The sequence below is a fragment of the Bacillus rossius genome, chromosome 17 (assembly GCF_032445375.1).
Source record: "Bacillus rossius redtenbacheri isolate Brsri chromosome 17, Brsri_v3, whole genome shotgun sequence".
NCBI classification, from domain to species: Eukaryota; Metazoa; Arthropoda; class Insecta; order Phasmatodea; family Bacillidae; genus Bacillus; species Bacillus rossius.
In genome coordinates this window covers 23,501,861-23,520,672 of record NC_086344.1, presented here as the reverse complement: position 1 = coordinate 23,520,672, position 18,812 = coordinate 23,501,861, and the positions used below count along the sequence as shown (strand labels likewise).

At 40.5% G+C, this 18,812-nt stretch overlaps 1 protein-coding gene across 1 annotated transcript in view; it reads left to right on the top strand.

Moving 5' to 3' along the window:
• Nucleotides 1–18,812, top strand: part of LOC134540730 (uncharacterized) — a 114,269-nt gene that overhangs the window by 56,986 nt on the left and 38,471 nt on the right. Inside the window, exons 11-14 of the mRNA XM_063383626.1 lie at nucleotides 5,080–5,218; nucleotides 6,979–7,129; nucleotides 7,835–8,036; nucleotides 9,338–9,499. Of these exons, the coding sequence (XP_063239696.1) occupies nucleotides 5,080–5,218; nucleotides 6,979–7,129; nucleotides 7,835–8,036; nucleotides 9,338–9,499 (654 nt within the window). The remainder of the gene's footprint in view (nucleotides 1–5,079; nucleotides 5,219–6,978; nucleotides 7,130–7,834; nucleotides 8,037–9,337; nucleotides 9,500–18,812) is intronic.

Below are 18,812 nucleotides of genomic sequence, written 5' to 3'. Positions count from 1 at the left end.
TGTTTGTTATAGTTTTCCTACTTGGCAATGTATACGACGGATTTAGTGCATAAACAAATCCTCGATACCCTTCGTCCTCAACAACTGAGAATGGTTGAAAATCTACAGTAAATAAATTTAACAGTTGGTCATTAATTTTCTTCTTAGCAGAAACAGAAAGTTTTCTTACAACAAACTCACTTACTTTACAGTCATGCACATTGGTTCTTTCCAACACAGCTTGTTTGGGAACCGACGAACTGCTTGTAGAAGGAATTCCTATATCTGGCCGAATCTTTTTTTGGCTGAGGTACGGTGTCGTATTTGCGATGTCTGGATCATCGCTCCTACTTCTGGACAGTGATAGTGATGTTAAACTATCTTGATTCTGATCAGGTAACTGTACAGTTGGATGTTTACGTTTCAAATGTTTCTTCAGATTAGTCGATGATGATTTATAACTCAGTTTTTGTTTACACAAATTACACTTAGCAAACTCATTATTTTCCGTGAAAAAATTCCACACAAATAAAGTCTTTTCACTGCACTTATCCATTCCTTATTTCACTATAAAGATACTAACTATAAAGCATGACAGCCGGCAACAATGTACGTGGTAAGAACACCGATACCTTTTTACGCTGGTGATGATGGCACGGAGGATTTGTAACCTGTAACGAGAATGCTGATACATTGTTGCTTCCTGGGACCACTACTGCTCTAGCTGATACAGAAGTATCAGCTACTTGTAACTAGTACATTACTGTAACAGTAACAGGTTGGAACAGATACCGAAAATTGCTGTAACAACCCACCTCTAGGTTGAACGTCCAAGTCCCTGTACCGTTGGACTGGTCGTAACTGGTAGAGACGACAGAGCTCTTTTTCGCTGGCCTCCCAAGTTCACCTGACATAACGCCATGCGATTTTTTTTTCTTTGGGGCTTTATAAAAGATTGTATGCCTTTGTGTAGTTAAAGAAACCATTATATTAAATTTGTTATAAAAGCCCTGGAAGCTGCCTTAAGTTGGCGAAACATACTTCAGTATACTCAGAGGTACACAAGGGAGAAACATTAAAAAAAAAAGGGGGACCAACTTCTCACAATAGGAAGTAGAAAATGGATTGTATTTGAAGTAATAAATAAAAAAAGAATACGTTTGCTTAAAGCTAACCCTTTTTATTGTTGATTAAGATTTTCATTATTTTCTTTTGATAATCTCGAAAATTACAAAATTACACTGATCAGAATTAATGGGGGGCCCGGCCGTTAAAATGTATAAATTACATATGGATAGTTATTTTTACATGGTATATACATTCACCTTTGACACAATACAGCTTATACAAAAGAACTAACATAAATAATTTCATTGAAGTTAAAATGTTTGTCAGCCCAACCAGTACAGGACTATATATAATTTGATTTAACGATATCTGATCGTTGACTGTTCACTGGCGGTGACTAGGAGCAGTAGGTACTCGTAGAATCCATTCCAGAGGAAAATACGTAAATTTAGTTGACTTTCGGGATGGGCTTGAGTCGGAGAAAACTCTGCGCTCTTGCACCATATCTTGAACCCCACTGAAACGAAATGGAAAAGGAGGTCCAGTGGTCAAGAGTATAGATTAAAATGAAAAGTACAAGAATCGATAAGTTAGGGTAAAAGTTAAATAGAGAGCCAACTATAGGCAAAAGGGCGTTGAATTTTCCACTTCCCATTATGGGGTTGAATGAAGCATATCACTCCCTTGGAAGCTGCACGAATGCTTGCGGTAGTCATGCGCGAGTCATGCTAACGATATTACCTAGTAATCCGAACTACGACGACTAGCAGACCAAAAAATATAAAACAAACTTGGGATCAATTCCGGACTCTAGGGATCACATTCCTCAATTTAGTGGCGGCGAGACTGCTTCCGAGTAAAGTCATGGGCGATAAGCACCAGAGAGATGCGACCATGGTGACGACAGAAGGATGAATCAATCAATCTATAGGGTTTCATGTAGTTAAGAACTTATGTAAGGGTCCCGGAGACCTAGGAAGTGGGGGAACTGGCCTCTGATTGGCTGGAGGTTGAGCCGACCAAAATAAAATAATGAAGGTGGCTGGTAGTCTAACTCAAGGGGCATCGAAGGTAAATCGCACTCCAAAAGCCGTGCGCTCTGTCGGGGAACAAGCGGAACCAATTCGAGGATGGTTCACAAAAGTCCTGTGAGGGGGACTAGCGTAAGCCTGGCCCTTATGGGATCGACTTGTTCGCGCTCTGTCGGGCTAAAGAGGTGAGATTGCGGTCGCTAGAGGTCGCGCTCCAGCGCCGAACTAAGGTAAGTTAGTTGGCATCGTCGCCGCGAGATGGCGAAAGCAGGCCTTTCGCCCGCCAGCGAGAAGACCTTGATTTAGGCAAAGGAGTGGGGGTTAAAGATTCAGTCAATGCCCTGGCTGGAGTTTGTGAAAAGAGGGAAGGGGATCTGCTGGCTCGTGAGAAAATTTTTAGGCTGGGCGCCGATATGTGCCCGACAGGCCTGGAACATTAGAATGGGGCATGATTGGAGCTGCCAACCTAAGCTAAGATCTGGGAAGTGGGCTGCCCTGGGAGTATGCTGAGAAGAGCGCTCTTGGTCACGAAGCCGGACACTGTTACTGGTCGCGTTCGTGGCCCGAGGTTGAAAGAAAACTGATGGCTAATACTAGCCTGGCGAAATCACATCAGGCTATCAGTTACGACGCTGGGAAAATGTCGCTGGACTCTTGTAGGAAAGATTTGATCAGAATGAAAAATGGGCTAACAAAGTTTATATGAGAGAATTAAAACATATCCTGCCAAATATTTTTAATTTGCGGCACTATACGCTCTCTGGTGGCGAGAGCTGGTAATAAAGATGGCGGGCGCTCTCTGGTGGTGAGAGTTGGTATTAAAGATGCCGGCTTATATCATAGCTAGTACTCGGAGGTGGTGTCCTCCCACCCCACCAACCCTCTTAGAATATATGGCGACATACCCTAATACTGTATCTTATATTCCTTATTTCTTTCTTTACTCTTTAACTGACCTCGTGGTCTAGTGGTTAATATCGCTGACTTCCAACCTCGACCATGCTTGCATCTCCCCGATCAAACCCCAGCCGGTGCCGCCTCGTTTTTATTAAGTATTAGTTAAAATAACTTCAGTGCTACACAGCAACGCCTCCTAGCTCCTACAGAATGAACCACAGCTGACATTGCCCGAGCAGACGACGAGTTCCAAAGATAACTCCACGTGGTGACACACCCATCTGCCACGCCCCCCTCCCCCCAAGCAGTCACTTGTTTCTATGGCACACAGCAGACGAGTTCTGGGGCCACCATCTTTGCATAGTCAATGTTTACATTGTCATATTAGTCCTTTTCTCCCCCTACTTATAGGTATGAAGCCTGTGATTGTTCATGCCTACATACATTTACCATTTTTTTTATACTTAGTTTTTTTTTGTTTCAAAGTTACCTAACGGAAAACAAATTAAAACAAAATGGTGGCCAAGACAAAATTATATAAAATAAAGAGTTTAGTATTAATTTTTCCCGAGATCTTGCAGTTTATTTATAATCATCATGCTTCTCATTGGCGAATGTTGTTCATGAATTCAGAGATTCTGATGATGCAGTCTGACCTTTCTGACCTCGGAAGTTCAAGTTCCCTAGCTCTGGCCACACAACATCCGCTCCACGCGACCGTGCCATCAGCACCTGACGTCATAGGTCACGTGGACCAATCAAATGCCACAAGCGCATCTGCACCGTCAGCTTCGGCGCATCAAGTCAGACGCGACTGCGCGAATGTGGCAGGCCCTTAGCTCGCGTGGCGGTAGCCGTGAGTATTTTTGTTATTATTATTTGGGAGTAATTTTGTGAATGCGAACGGAAGTCGCGGGACGAAAATGTGTAACCGCGGTGCTGCCATCTGTGGCGGATGGCGCGAACCAAAAGTTCACAAAGCCAAAGTGAATCTTTATAGTATTAACTGTTACATGAATTTTAAAAAGATGGGCAGTATTTTAATAAAATTCCTTGTCGAAAATCGGGTTCAAGGCTGGGGTTTAGTATTTTTTTCCAGTGTTTTTCGCTTTTATTTGAGCCTTTTTATTATATAGTTTAAAATTGCGGTCTGCAAACGTAATGATAGGACAGTCGACCTAGCTGCTCCGGCAGCGAATTCTAGCGGCGGGTGCAGAAACTTCCGTGTGATTCGCGTCCAGAAATGTAATTGAAAATACGATTTGCTTGTATTTATCACGCTCGGCATTATTTTAAAGAATTCCGCGTTGGGTTTCGGGTCATGGAATTTGCTGCAAACCGAAGTTAAATGTTTACACATTTCTGGGCGGTACTAAAAGATTTTTTTGACGTGACAACGTCTAATAAATCGATGAACCCCGGATGCAAGCACGAAAAAGTGTCCCGTTACGCACATTGTCCAGTTACGCTGTCCCATTACGCTAATTTTATATTGCTTATTGCTAACCTGAACCTCCTAGCATTGCGACCGAGTCCGTGGCGTAATTCTGTTTTCATGAATTTCAATGTAACATTTTCATTGCTCTTTGCTAACACCTCTTTCCTCCTAGCATTGCTGCAGAGTCCGTGGCGCAAATATCTATCTTTCACTCTATTGGAACAACCATCGATTTGACTTTCTCGAGGCACATTAAACTTGAAACACTCCCATTCGTTTCCTACTTTTCCTATCATCGTCCTATCCTTAACAGAATAACACAGATTGGTAGAAGTTGAATAGCAAACATGTATAAAATTTATTGTTAAAATAATCTCTTCGTTAAAGTAATAAACATATTTGAATTAATGAGTGCAAAAAAAAGTAAATTTATCAATTAAATTGTAGATTTCATTTCACTCCTTCATTGTATCCATACAAGATAGTGATAATTCAATAAAAATGATTCAATTTTATTCATAAAAGTATGAAATCATTTCATCAATGTTTTGTTATGACATTTTCACGTTAAACTATCGTCCGTAAACCGACTTTACAGACAACCAATTCTTTTTTTTTCCCTTAGAAATAAAACCTGATATTTCTTTGTCTTTTTTCTGACGCCAGGAAGGAAATACTTGTGAAGGCGTTCCGGCGATCGTTGCAACCGCCATTTGCCAAGTCCCGCGGCAACAAGATACTCTTGACAGGAGCCACTGGTTTCGTGGGCGCCTTCATCCTCCGAGAACTCCTGGCTTCCACCCAGGTCCGTCTATGTCCTGACGATTTTACAGCATGTCCATCACAGAATGTCCCGCTTACAAATTGCAATAGTAGCAACTGTGAGCGTTGTAGTGTGTTGGTTCGAGGCAGTGGCGGATCCAGGATTTTGGTTTGGGAGGGGCCTTGACCCAGCTGAGGCTAGGCTTTATCAAGACAAACACTAAAACAATAGTGGACCCAGATGCTTTTGGAGGGGACTTGAGCCCCTTAGCCCCCCCCCCCTCCCCCTCTGGATCCGCTAATGGTTCGAGGTCACAATTAAAAGAGTAACCCAAAACGGTTTTAGATTAGCGCATGCGCGAGTTCTGCTTTGTTTTCTCGCTTGCAGCGCGATAGAACTAGTAGACGGCGAACCTGTAGACTTTATTTGGCAAAGGGAGGAAGCCTTTACCCATTGTAATCTCTTTGCACGAGAATGGTTGAACGTCCAAGTCCCTGACCGTTGTATTGGTCGTAATGGTCGAGACGATAGAGCTCATTTTCGCTGGCCTCCACATTCACCTGACATAACGCCATGCGATATTTTTTTTCTTTGGAGCTTTATAAAAGATCGTGTCTACGTTCCGCCGCTACATAATGATTTGCCAGAGTTGAGACACAGAATTGAAGAGGTTATTGCTTCCATTACAACGGACGTGATAGCCAATGTGTGGGAAGAATTGGAATTTATAGGTTGGATGTGTGCCGTATATCTAAAGGTGCACATATTGAACATTTGCAAGAAAAACTAGGTTAGTTTCCTTTATTTCATGTATGATTTGTTTCTAAATGGCCATCTTTTTGCTTTTGAGCTTGCGTTTCCGCCTTACATGTTTGAAGTGAATTTCCCTGAAAACTTATTTGATGCAGGTTTACGGCCCTTTCCACAACGGCACGTAAACGGAGTCGGATTTTCCCGAACATTCCACTATCGCTTCTGCCGCTTCCACAACGTACGGAAACGTAACAAATGGCAACGATTTGAGATTGCATTTCAAAGTGACGCAATTTGTAAAAAAAAAAAAAAAAAAAAAGTGAGCGATTCTTCCAATACTCGCTAGAGATGTGTAACATCTGACCTCGAAAACGAGCAAATTCATGTGTTCTCATGTTCCAAATGTACTTATAATACGAAACACGTACCCGAAATTTAACGTAGAATTCTTTAAAATAATTCCGAGTGTAATAAATAAACGCAAGTAGTGTTTTAAACTATATTTCTGGACGCAATTCACTCGTAGTTTCCACACCCACCACTAGAATTCACTGCCGGAGCAGCTACGTCGACTATTGAACAAATCATTTGATTGGTAGACGGAAATTGCAAACTATATAATGAAACTCCTCTGATAAAAGCAAAAAAAAAAACTTTATAAAAATACTCAAACCCTGCTCTGGCCCTGATTTTCAGAACACTGCTCATTTTGTTAAAATTTATTAATCATTTTATACCATAAAGTGGTTTTTTGGCTTTGTAAACTTTGGTTTGCGACATCCGCCACAAATGGCAGCGCCGTGGTTACACATTTCCGTTTCATTCATGAAATTACTCCTACCAAATGCAGTATACCAAGATCTAAGATGTTACACGTCAAAAATTTATTCAGCTTTAATTTATAAGGCGTGTACCAGCTCGGAAAGTATTTATTATTTTGTGATTTAAACGTGCAGCCAAAGTTTGGAGCTAGGATTGTTACCAATGCCGTGTCCAGAACTCATTGATAAATGCTGGTTGTAAGATGACGGATTGTGTGTTTTTTCCAGGCGACGGTGTACTGCTTGGTGAGAGAGGCGCCCAATTGCACGCTCCTGGACAGAGTCAAGAACACTCTTCGTGAACACGGTCTTCTGGGGACCGGTGGCGCTTCCAGCGACCTCGAAGACTGCTTGGAGCGAAGAGTGATTCTTCTCAAAGGTGAGCATCGTGTTGTTTATGTCCAACGTTTGGTCGAATCGACAGTGAGGGTCATAATCTGGGGTCAAAATTTTCCAGGACGTACACGACAAATCCGACTGTACACCGTACATCGTTCCAGCAAGACCTAGTTATGGCGTTGGATCAAAATATCACAATACCTATAATAAACTCTTAATATGGCGGTCGGCAAATCTTCCCATAACAAAGGCATCTATAAAATGCAGTGTACCATGCGCTTGGAACAGTGTAGGCTCTACAATAAGCCTTTATTTGATATTTATTTTAGATTAAATTAATTTTAGAGACTTCCTTATCCAAATATATATATATATATATATATATATATATATATATAGATAGATAGAGAGAGAGAGAGAGAGAGAGAGAGACTTTTATTTTATTTTTTTTGCGGATATCTGTAGTCCTTCAACCAAATGTCATTCAGAATTCCATAAGCCTGTAATATATGAATTAACGGTTCTTCGCTGAACTGGTTCATTCTTAAAATAAAAAAAAATGACTATATGTAGAAAAATAACGTTGACCATAAACACGATAGTTTTCCATATGTATAAATAGTGCTGGGTGACTCGCTCACTCGGCGAGAGTGCCGAGAAACCGGCTCGCTCGGCGCGAATGCTCGTAGACCCGCACGCTCGGCGAGAGTGCCCGTAGACTCGCTCGCTCGGCGGCTGTGCGCAGGGGACGTGTCGCTGCGGCGCCTGGGACTGCCCGAGGAGGACCACGCGTGGCTGTCCTTGGAGCTGGACGCCGTGGTGCACGCCGCGGCTGCAGTGGACCTGGTGCGGCCCTACCTCGCCCTGCGCGCCGTCAATGCCGCGGGCACCCGCCACGTGGTCGCCCTGGCGGCGGAGGGCAGGCTCAAGCCCCTGCACCACGTCAGGTGCGGAACCCACGCCATAGCCCACAACCCGAGCTCTTCCGAACTGTACCGAAGTAACATGCTAGGCTAGGTTAGGTTTGGTAACAGTAATAAACAATAGTTATTATTCATTATTTCTTTCTGTGAAGGCTGGTTAGGTTAACGAAACTGAAATGAAAGGTTGGTTAGGTTAGGTTAGGTTAGGTTATGTGAGGTCATAGTTAAAAAGAATAGTAATTTATTTATTTTTTTCGTTTTGGAAATACAGGTTAGGTTAACGAAACTGAAATGTAAGGTTAGTTAGGTTAGGTTTGGTCATTGCATTTTAGAATAGTTCTTTATTTATTTTATTTCTTTTTGAAATGACAGGTTAGGTTAACGAAACTGAAATTAAAGGTTAGTTAGGTTAGGTTTGTTCATTGCATTAAAGAATAGTTCTTTATTTATTTTATTTCTTTCTGAAATTACAGGTTAGGTAAACGAAACTGAAATGAAAGGTTAGTTAGGTTATTTTACTTCATAGTAATAAGAATAGTTATTTATTTTTTCTTTCTTGAAGGACAGGTTCGGTTAGCGAAACTGAAATCTAAAGGTTGGTTAGCTTAGATTAATGTTTTAGGTGTGATTTCAGAGAAATACTACTTATTGTAGCCGTTACCATGGTGCCACCATCGGAAAAAATTTTTTAAGTAGTTTTTCGTTTCATGTTCCATAGACCACATGTGTGTATGTATGTGTATTAAATACGTCTTCCCCCCCCCCCCCCCACCTTGTGGAAGGGATGGGTCGAGTCTCCTCTTGCTTCATCTCTTGCCATCTGCCCTTCCACGTGCAGGGCCGGCGCTTCCACACAGGCGAACTAGGCAACCGCCTAGAGCGCCAAGTAGCTGGGGGCGGCGCAGCACGACACATAACAGCTGATACGATATGTTTAACGATTATTTAAACTAGATGAAAATGGATTTTTGTAACAGTTTGAAATGTTAATATTACTATAGGTATATAAGTAATTATTTAGTCCACGGTGACCTGTTTATGATTTGTAATAAGTAAAAAAGTAAAAAAAAACACAAGCCTGCTTACATTTGATTGTTGAAAAAATCTTAGGCTTACGTGATGTATTTTGAGGCAAGGACAATTTTTATTGGGTGTCCAGCCGGGAGGAGGGGGGGGGAGGGCATTAAGATTTTTCGCCTAGGGCGACAATTTACCTTGCACCGGCCCTGTCCACGTGAGAACTGCTTGATCCAGTGGTCACGTCGGACCAGCGCACAGCAAGCACAGATGGTTCCTGATTGCGTGCGCGCGTGTGTGTGTTCCAGCACGGACGCGGTGTTCCCCCACGCCATGCGCGGGTGTCGGGAGGACGACGACATGTCCGCCATCGCCGACGGGCTGAGGGGCGGCTACGCCCGGTCCAAGTGGGTGGCCGAGCAGCTGGTGCTGCGCGCCGGAGCGAAGGGCCTCCCCGTCGTCGTGTACCGGTGAGGTTTCTTTTCATTTTTATTTCCTAACCTAACTAAAAAAATTGGTTGTCTGTAAAGTCGGTTTACGGACGATAGTTTAACGTTACAACGTCATAACAAAACATTGATGAAATGATTGCATTCTTTTATGAATAAAATTGAATCATTTTTATTGAATTATCACTATTTTGTATGGATACAAAGAAGGAGTGAAATGAAATCTACAATTTAATTGATAAATTTACTTTTATTTGCACTCATTAATTCAAATATGTTTATTACTTTAACGAACAGATTATTTTGAACTAAAACTTTTATACATGTTTGCTATTTAACTTCTTCCAATCTGTGTTATTCTGTTAAGGATAGGACGATGATAGGAAAAGTAGGAAACGAATGGGAGTGTTTCAAGTTTAATGTGCCTCGAAAAAGTTAAATCGATGATTGTTCCTATCGAGTGGAAGAGAGATAGATGCGACGCAAGCGTACAATGAGCATAACGGGACAAAGTGTGTAACGGGACAATTAGTAATCCTTTTTCGGCCGTGTAGCCGGCGTTCATCGATTTATTAGACGTTGTCACGTCAAAAACTATGTGTATTTGGAAGGGTTCCAGGTTAGGGAGAGAGACTCTAAGTGCGTCTCAGGCCGAAGCCCATACACTCTAATCATGCAGGGGTTTTAAGCCATGCAGGAGGGGTAGCATGCATCATGTGCTAGGAGGGGGATTGGTCAGCCATAGCTGCGATTGGCGCCATGACTAACTCCCATCTATGACTATACTAGACTAAAACTAGATAAGTTGGACCCATGTAAAACCTGCATAGACACAGGGAAAACCCTGGGCACTTTCATGCAGGATGCAAAAGTTCATGCATTAACTTCAAGCAGGTTGGTTACGAGAAACAGTGTGATGGTCCAGGAAGAAGTGGACAGAGAAGTAAAGAGTCTACCATGTGGGGGTTGGGCACTTGGCAATCAGCTTTAATTATTTACTTAAAATCCAAACACCCATTACCATAAAGGCTTAGGGCGCTTGGTAACCCGTTAGCAGAGTTTGGATGTTTACACATCACTGGCGAGTACTGAACGACTAGATGATTATCTAATGTTCGCAAGCTTTCACGGCCATTGTCTGAAGTAGCTTGGCTTCTGGGTTGTAGCCGCGTGCGTCCTTGACGAATAATTCACCGACGTCTCGGTCGACATTGCAGTCGCCATCTTCAGTAGGTAACTGCTCCCTGATGATGGCGACTGCAATGTCGACAGAAACGTCGGTGAATTATTTCCCAAGGACACGGCTACAACCCAGAATCCATGCTAATTTAGATGATTTTCTTTTTTGAAGTGAAAACTTCTTTAGCCGCGTTGAGCGATTTTTGGTAGGGGTAAAACTTATGGGTTCGCGTCACCGACATGCTAGTGACTTGTTGCGCCAGACTGGCGAATCGCAGCGGCCTGTGTACATGTATACGCATGTATACACTAATAAATTGTATATACTCGACTGTATCATGTGCGTGTTGGACTCTTTTTTTTTTTTTTTTTTTTGATGGGTAAAATCTTGTGAGTTCGCATCACCGACATGTTGTAGTAGCATTAAGTGAAGTTAATTTGACCACGTGCAGGCGCGTAGGAAGCAAATATTTAATGGGGGGCAAAGGAGAGTATCATTATAAGTGGTGGATTTAACAAAGGGGGTGTCCGGGGGCTCTCCCCCGGTAGAAAAAAAATTGTATTCTAAGGAGCAAAATGGTGCTATTTAAGCATCTTTCGTACATAAAAATAGAATGTACTACTAGCAGAAATTTTAACTTTTTTTTTTATAACAAATTTACTTAAGGCTCGGCATATCAAAACAGTGTTCACTTTTCAGTTTTCGCCTCGTAGAATTCATTTTAAAGGCAAGTTGGAAAGGTCTATACATCAATAAATCTCAAGTAAGGCTCCAAATTTTTGAAAATATACTATTCAGTATTGTTATCATTAAAAGATTTGTGCAATGGGAGTGCATGACTTGATGTAAGTTTTTGGACATACGCCATTGCTAAGAACTTTTTCTGTTGAAGAAAAACTAATAAATAAAATAAATAAAAATACACAAGAAAGACAAAAAACACACAAAATTAAGCAAACAATTGCTGTTGTCAACAAGAATATAAACACCACAAAATATTCCGAAACAGAAATATGGTCAACAAACAAAGAAAAATCAAAGAAAAAAGTACTAAGTGAACAAAAAAAAAACACAAATGATGACAACACAAAAATATTGAAACCAAAATAATTCAGCACAACAGTTGAAACGAGACAAAAACACGACAAAACGAAAAGACAAAAAAATACATTAGTTTTACCAAAACAGAAACAAGCGACGTTTCGGGAACTGCTATCTGCTCCCGTCCTCAGGCAGAGACGCACATGGTACGGAAACACAGGTGCGACTGATAAATACCCTCATTTTCCAGCCCCTTCTCAGTCGCACCTGTGTTTCCGTACCATGTGCGTCTCTGCCTGAGGACGGGAGCAGATAGCAGTTCCCGAAACGTCGCTTGTTTCTGTTTTGGTAAAACTAATGTATTTTTTTGTCTTTTCGTTTTGTCGTGTTTTTGTCTCGTTTCAACTGTTGTGCTGAATTATTTTGGTTTCAATATTTTTGTGTTGTCATCATTTGTGTTTTTTTTTTGTTCACTTAGTACTTTTTTCTTTGATTTTTCTTTGTTTGTTGACCATATTTCTGTTTCGGAATATTTTGTGGTGTTTATATTCTTGTTGACAACAGCAATTGTTTGCTTAATTTTGTGTGTTTTTTGTCTTTCTTGTGTATTTTTATTTATTTTATTCATTAGTTTTTCTTCAACAGAAAAAGTTCTTAGCAATGGCGTATGTCCAAAAACTTACATCAAGTCACTATTCAGTATTCATTATATTTTTTATTGAAGGGAGTACTAGAAAGTATTTAGATTGTATTCAAAAAGGTTAAAATATAATTTTTTTTTAGCATTTAAAATTTGAAAGTTAAAAAATAATAATTTTCGAAAAATGCAGTTCAACTTAAAAAAATAAAAAAATATATATAGATGGAAAAAAACTTTTTGCAATAACAATCATATAATTTTATTAAGGAAAGTCTTAAGTTTATTTTGACATTAAAAATTAACAAAAAACTTTTTTATTTTTTTATTTTTACTGTCAGACTTAATAAATCAAGGTCAATACAGGAAAGGTATATACATCAACTAAATCTGAATTAAGACTCCAATGTTTTGAAAATTTACTATTCGTTGTATTTTTTATTGAAAGGAGTACGAGAAAGTATTTACATTGTATGTATTCAGAAAGGTCAAAATATTTTTTTTTAGCATTTAAATTTTAAAAGTCACAAAAATTAATTTTTCGAAAAATGCAGTTCAACTTTTAAAAAAAAAAATAAATAAAGATGGAAAAAAGCTTTTCGCAATAACACTCATATCATTTTATTCAGGGAAGTCGAAATTTTATTTTAGTATTAAAAATTAAAAAAGTCAATATTTTAATTTTTTTTTACTGTCAGACTCCTCTTAAGAATAAGTTTAAAATGCGAACCCCACAGAATAGGCGAGTGAAGATGCTTAAAAATAATTGCAAATCTGCTTGATAAATTCTTGTTCAATGATTTGTAGATTCAAAGAAAATTTTTTATTACTCGATGGAATAATCACGAGCGACGAGCGGAAAAAAATAATGTACCGACATACTAAACTTTAATGTAAAATAGGTATATTACATATGGTTTTCGGGATCATGTAAAAATTCGTCTCCGTCTAAACTGCTCAAAAGTAATACCTGAGTTAAAGGAATCCAACACTTCTGTAGGATCTTTGACTTCACAGGCATTGCAGCCTTTTAGGCGGTGGTTAGGATGAACTGCAGGACTGTGCAGAACGGTTGTTGAAGAAAAAGTTGATGCTTTTCTGAGTCATTGTACACCGCAAAAATTAAAATACTGTTATAAATTTTCTCCTTAAACCCTAGATGTTTTTCATCACTGCCATTCCACACTACTCACTCATGATACTACAGATAAATAAGTTTATTTTAAACAGTTCTGTGGTACGGCTCACAAAGTTTCTTGGACTTAAAAGCAAGACGTACAGCTGTTGAATGATGACTGATGTGGAAAGCGCTCTGCAATTTTTTTCCCCTATCCTAACTAAAACTAAGTGTATTTTGTTTGGGAGGGTCTGGGTTAGGGAAGACTCTAGGTGCGTCCCAGGCCGAAGCCTTTACGCCTATTCATGCTGGGTTTAAGCCATGCAGACAAGGGAGCATGCATCGTGTGCTTGTTCGGGGATTGGCCAGCCATGGCTGCAATTGGCGCCATGACTAACTCCCCTTCTTAACTCTAGACTATAACAAGATAAGTTGGGCCCAGGTAAAACCTCCATAGACAGTGGGAAAACCCTGGGCACTTTCATGCGGGATGCAATTGCATGCATTAATGACAAGCTGGTTGGCTACGGGAATAGAGGATGGTTCAGGAAGAAGAGTTGGTCAGAGTATAAAGAGTCTACCGTGCGGGGGTTGGGCGCTTGGACTGTTGTGTCCTCTTGTGTGGTTTAGTGGCACTGGTTTTTTGGGGGCGACTTAAAGGCTCGTACACACTGCGCTGACGTTAGGTGTTAACACGCATTAACACGTGTAAACACATGTTAACACGTGTTGCAGAAAAAAGTCGTCATGACTTTTATATGGGAGTGCGCACATTGTTGTGATGTGATGTGTTATGATGTGTTTTTGCGTAAGCTGACGCGGAGCGCGTCATAACACGTCATTACACGAATCACAACAATATCTAGGCTCCCAGATTTTCGTCAGACGTGTTATGCGTCAGACGCGAGTATGGAGAAGCAACTGATAGAATTTGTGCATACGTACGAGTTGTTGTACGTTTTCAACAATAAGGACTACAGGAACCAGTCCTACAGTATACATTCCACTGATTTCAATTTGGAATTACGAATGTCCAGTTAATCATTTAGATCAGGTAAAAAAACAAGCGTTAGTATTCATTGTTACTTATAATTCATATAATAATTTGCTTATGCTATGGTTTTGTAACGATTGTTGCAGTACACTTGGCAGTTTCGCTTCGATTGGAAATGAAGATGATGCTATTAATTTGACACCAAGAACAGAAGAAGATAGTATTTGTGAAGGTGTGTCTGTTGATGAGCCGCACATTTCGCGTGATGAAATCATGGACAATTCGCAGGATATACCCACCACAGAATACATTTCTCAAAGCACTCTTCAGACCGTTACAAACCCTGTTCAGCCACCTTCAACGCAGCAAACGTCCGTCAACAATCCTCCACACACGAATGTGCATCAAAGAAAGAAGAAACCTCCGAATGACTCACCCCTTAAGGACATTGTCAAAGTTATGAAAGAAAATAGTCGCGTTAGGTCTTAGTATTTGTCCAGTGCCGCGGCACTTACTCAACAAACAAATAATCCCCATGACGAGACAGACTTGTATTTTTTAAGTTTGGCTGGAACTGTCAAGCGGCTTTCTCGCGAGGAACAAGCTAGAGTGAAAATGCAAATTGGTAATGTTGTTTTTCAGGCTGAGTTACGTGAAATTCAGCGTTCGCAAAGAAGCTATAGTCCTGGTACTCATTACTCTCCTACATCTCATTCGTCTGCATACATTGGTTAATGTGATGTGCCCCCTTCCGAAAATGAAGTTGACATCAATGCATGTCTCAGACCAGCGAACTACAGTACCGAATATGGTATGTCCCAGACGGGTATTGACACTTTCATTCATAACTTGTAAGTGTATAAAGTAATTCATTATGTGTATGCATACACATTAAATACTTCAATAAAAAACATTACATTGTTTTTCTTACCTTAAACACACAGCGAGTCGTTCTTCATCTGATACACTCCATATCAGCTGAGTGTCAAACTGCCTCAGTTTTGGAGGTACCAAATTTAGTAGCTTATAAAACTCATTTTTTGTCATGCGGTAGTACATTAAGTACCTCTCCTCATCGTCCAGTAGTTGAGGCATCAAATGATGAAATTCGCCAACCATTGGCCTGTCTGCGTTTATAGGATGCACCCACTATTTCCTTTTTTGAGTTAACATGATGCATACTGCTACTGCACAATCTTCTTCTTCATCAAGTTCATCCATAAGAACAGTGATTTCAGCCATTTCAACTACCTTTCACAAAACCTTGCACCCTGTCCGTATCAACACGTCATCTGACAGTATCAGAACAATGTGCACACTTTGCCGTGTTATGTCGTGTTATGTCGCAATCTGACGTGATGTGATGACACGTGTAAACACGTGTTAACACGCATTAACACGTGTAAACACATGTTAACACGTGTTGCAGAAAAAAGTCGTCATGACTTTTATATGGGAGTGCGCACATTGTTGTGATGTGATGTGTTATGATGTGTTTTTGCGTAAGCTGACGCGGAGCGCGTCATAACACGTCATTACACGAATCACAACAATATCTAGGCTCCCAGATTTTCGTCAGACGTGTTATGCGTCAGACGCGAGTATGGAGGAGCAACTGATAGAACTTGTGCGTACGTACGAGTTGTTGTACGTTTTCAACAATAAGGACTACAGGAACCAGGAGGCGAGGGATCAAGCTTGGGCAGCCATCGGTGGTGAAATAGGAAAGACAGGTAAGAAAGAGCATTTTCACATACTACATATTCAAACTATTTGATATACCAGATATTTAACACAGAGTGCTCCATGTACATTGCATAATTAAAGTCACGTAAAATGTGTTACAAATGTTATCCGTAACCCCTCCCTCCTTATCGAGCAACAAAATCACACAGTTTTTCATTGAGGTGGTCGACCCTTTCGAATACGTTCCCACTGCTAAGGGCAACTTGCACTTCCATTTTCACTTACAAAATATCTTTTAAATTGCTCTCTTACGAAAGTGGCTTCGCGTACATGGTTTCGCCGGATAGCCTGCATATCTTCAAAAGCACAGATATCTTGTACTGGAATTTGAGTATATTCCTCGAATGCAGTTTTACTTGACGACGTTCGTAGCATGTTATGAAGGCAACATGCAGCTAAAACTAACACGTCAGCAGTTTCTGGTTGAGTTTCAATGGGCTTCAGGAATATTCTCCACCATCCAGCTAAAATCCCAAATGCATTCTCAACAGTGCGCCTTGCTCGTGACAACCTGTAATTAAATACTCTTTCATCATCGCTACGTATCGTATTTCTGCTATATGGGCGCATCATGTTTCTTTTAAGTGGAAACGCCTCATCAGCGACAACAACGAATGGCAGAGTATCACCATTTGGTGTAAGCTTCTTGTCTGTGGGAATATTTAGCTGGTCTGTGGAAAATCTCTGCCCAAATGTTGATCTCTGAAAAGTTCCGCCATCACTAGATCTGCCATAACTCCCTACATCAATCATAATTAATCTGTATTTCGCATCCACTAATGCCAACAATACGATAGAATGAGTTCCTTTGTAATTGTAATGTGCAGATACACTACGGTCTGGACATCGTATTTGAATATGTTTCCCGTCCAAAGCTCCTATGCAATGCGGGAAATGCCACAAAGTTTCAAATCCTCGCGCTATTTCTTTCCAACGAGTTTCATCTGGTTCCGGTAAATACATAGGCTGCAATGTCTCCCATAGTACTTGACAACATTCTTTGACAATTTTTCCAACTGTGCTGAAACCCAATCGAAAAGAAAATCCCAAGGATCGGTAAGAATTCCCTGTGGCTAGAAATCTGAAACAGTTGCAGATAAATTACTGTCATAAAATAATCACATTTTTATTTTAAATCATTTTGTGACAAACATACCTACTTCACTATACAAATCAATTGTTTAATATATTTAATCGAACATTTCATTTCGCACATGCAACCAAGTGATCATTTAACATGTGACATCGATTCGATGTTAACAGGGGACGAGTTGGGTTCGATTCCCGTTTCTAATTACATTGTGTAATTTACTCCAGTGAACAATGAAGGTATTTCACTAAACATGATTGCCCTCTCATGCGCAAAGCGCCATATTTGAATGCCGACAAGATGCATAATAAGTAGAGACTGGAAAAATTTGCGTGTCCAATGACCTGTTAGCTAGGTTCCAAGAATATCTAAGAACAGCTTCTTATTGGCTGCGTCTCTCACGCAATTGTCCAACTTCATTTGCGGTGCATTTAACTGCGTCTTTATTGTTGGATCAGCTCCCTCAAGGAGGTGTAAGATAAGTCAGCAGCCAACTGTGAAAGTGACATGAACTGTTAGTGGTTTGAAGGCTAGTTTCTGCTCAAATGAAAACGCGAATTTTTCAGGTCTTTAATAATAAGAAGTAATTTGTTTTGATTTGTTGTTGATAGATTCTAATTCTAAGGAAATAGTTTTCTTTGTAAGGTAATGAATGCAAAACCATTTGGACCAAACTACGAAACGCCTACACTAACGCATGCAAGAGGAGAAAAACAACATCGGGCCAAGCAGCAACGAGATACTCCAAGTGGAAATTTGAGGAGCAGATATTCATAGAACCTTCTCTTGCACCAAGATCGTAAGTGAAATGATTTTTACTTGTATTTTTATAGCTAGCGTGCTGAAATAGTACAAGAACTTTTTTTTTATCGGACTAACGAGTTATACTGATGTTGCTTCTGTAAGTAAGCTGTTAACTGAACATTGTTTTTCTATTATTGAATATTTGCCTACCAGTGGCGAGGCGTGAGGTTTACATGAGGGGAAGCAATAACTCCGTTCACACCAAAACATGATGAGGTTTGGGGGGGGGGGGGGGTCTGGGGGGCCTCCGCCGGGAAAAATATGGATTTCAAGGTAAAAAATGGTGCTATTTAAGTAGTTTTCTTAACTGAACATTGACTATTCCACAGGTAGAAAAATTGACATTTTTTTTAAATACATTATTTTTGAAAAATAATGATTGACTTACATTATTCTGATAGTAAAATACCTACTCTACATTACTTATATACTAAGTGGGAGTGTAGTATCATCGTACGCCCACAAATCCCCCACGCACTGCCAGCCAACAGCCCGCGGGAGAGATGCGCGCGCCCCGAGAGACGACCGCCGACTGAAACGCGACATCGCCACCTGCCGTGCCGAACTGTACCGGACATAGCCGAAGCAGTCGGCGGAAAAATTCCCCCGTCTGCTTCGGCCATGTTCGCTCCAGTTCGGCAAGAAAGCGTTACCTTCGTAGCTTCTACCGCGTATTTTTCCAGCCAATCCCCTCCCTGAACCTTTGTACCATGCCACCCCCCTTC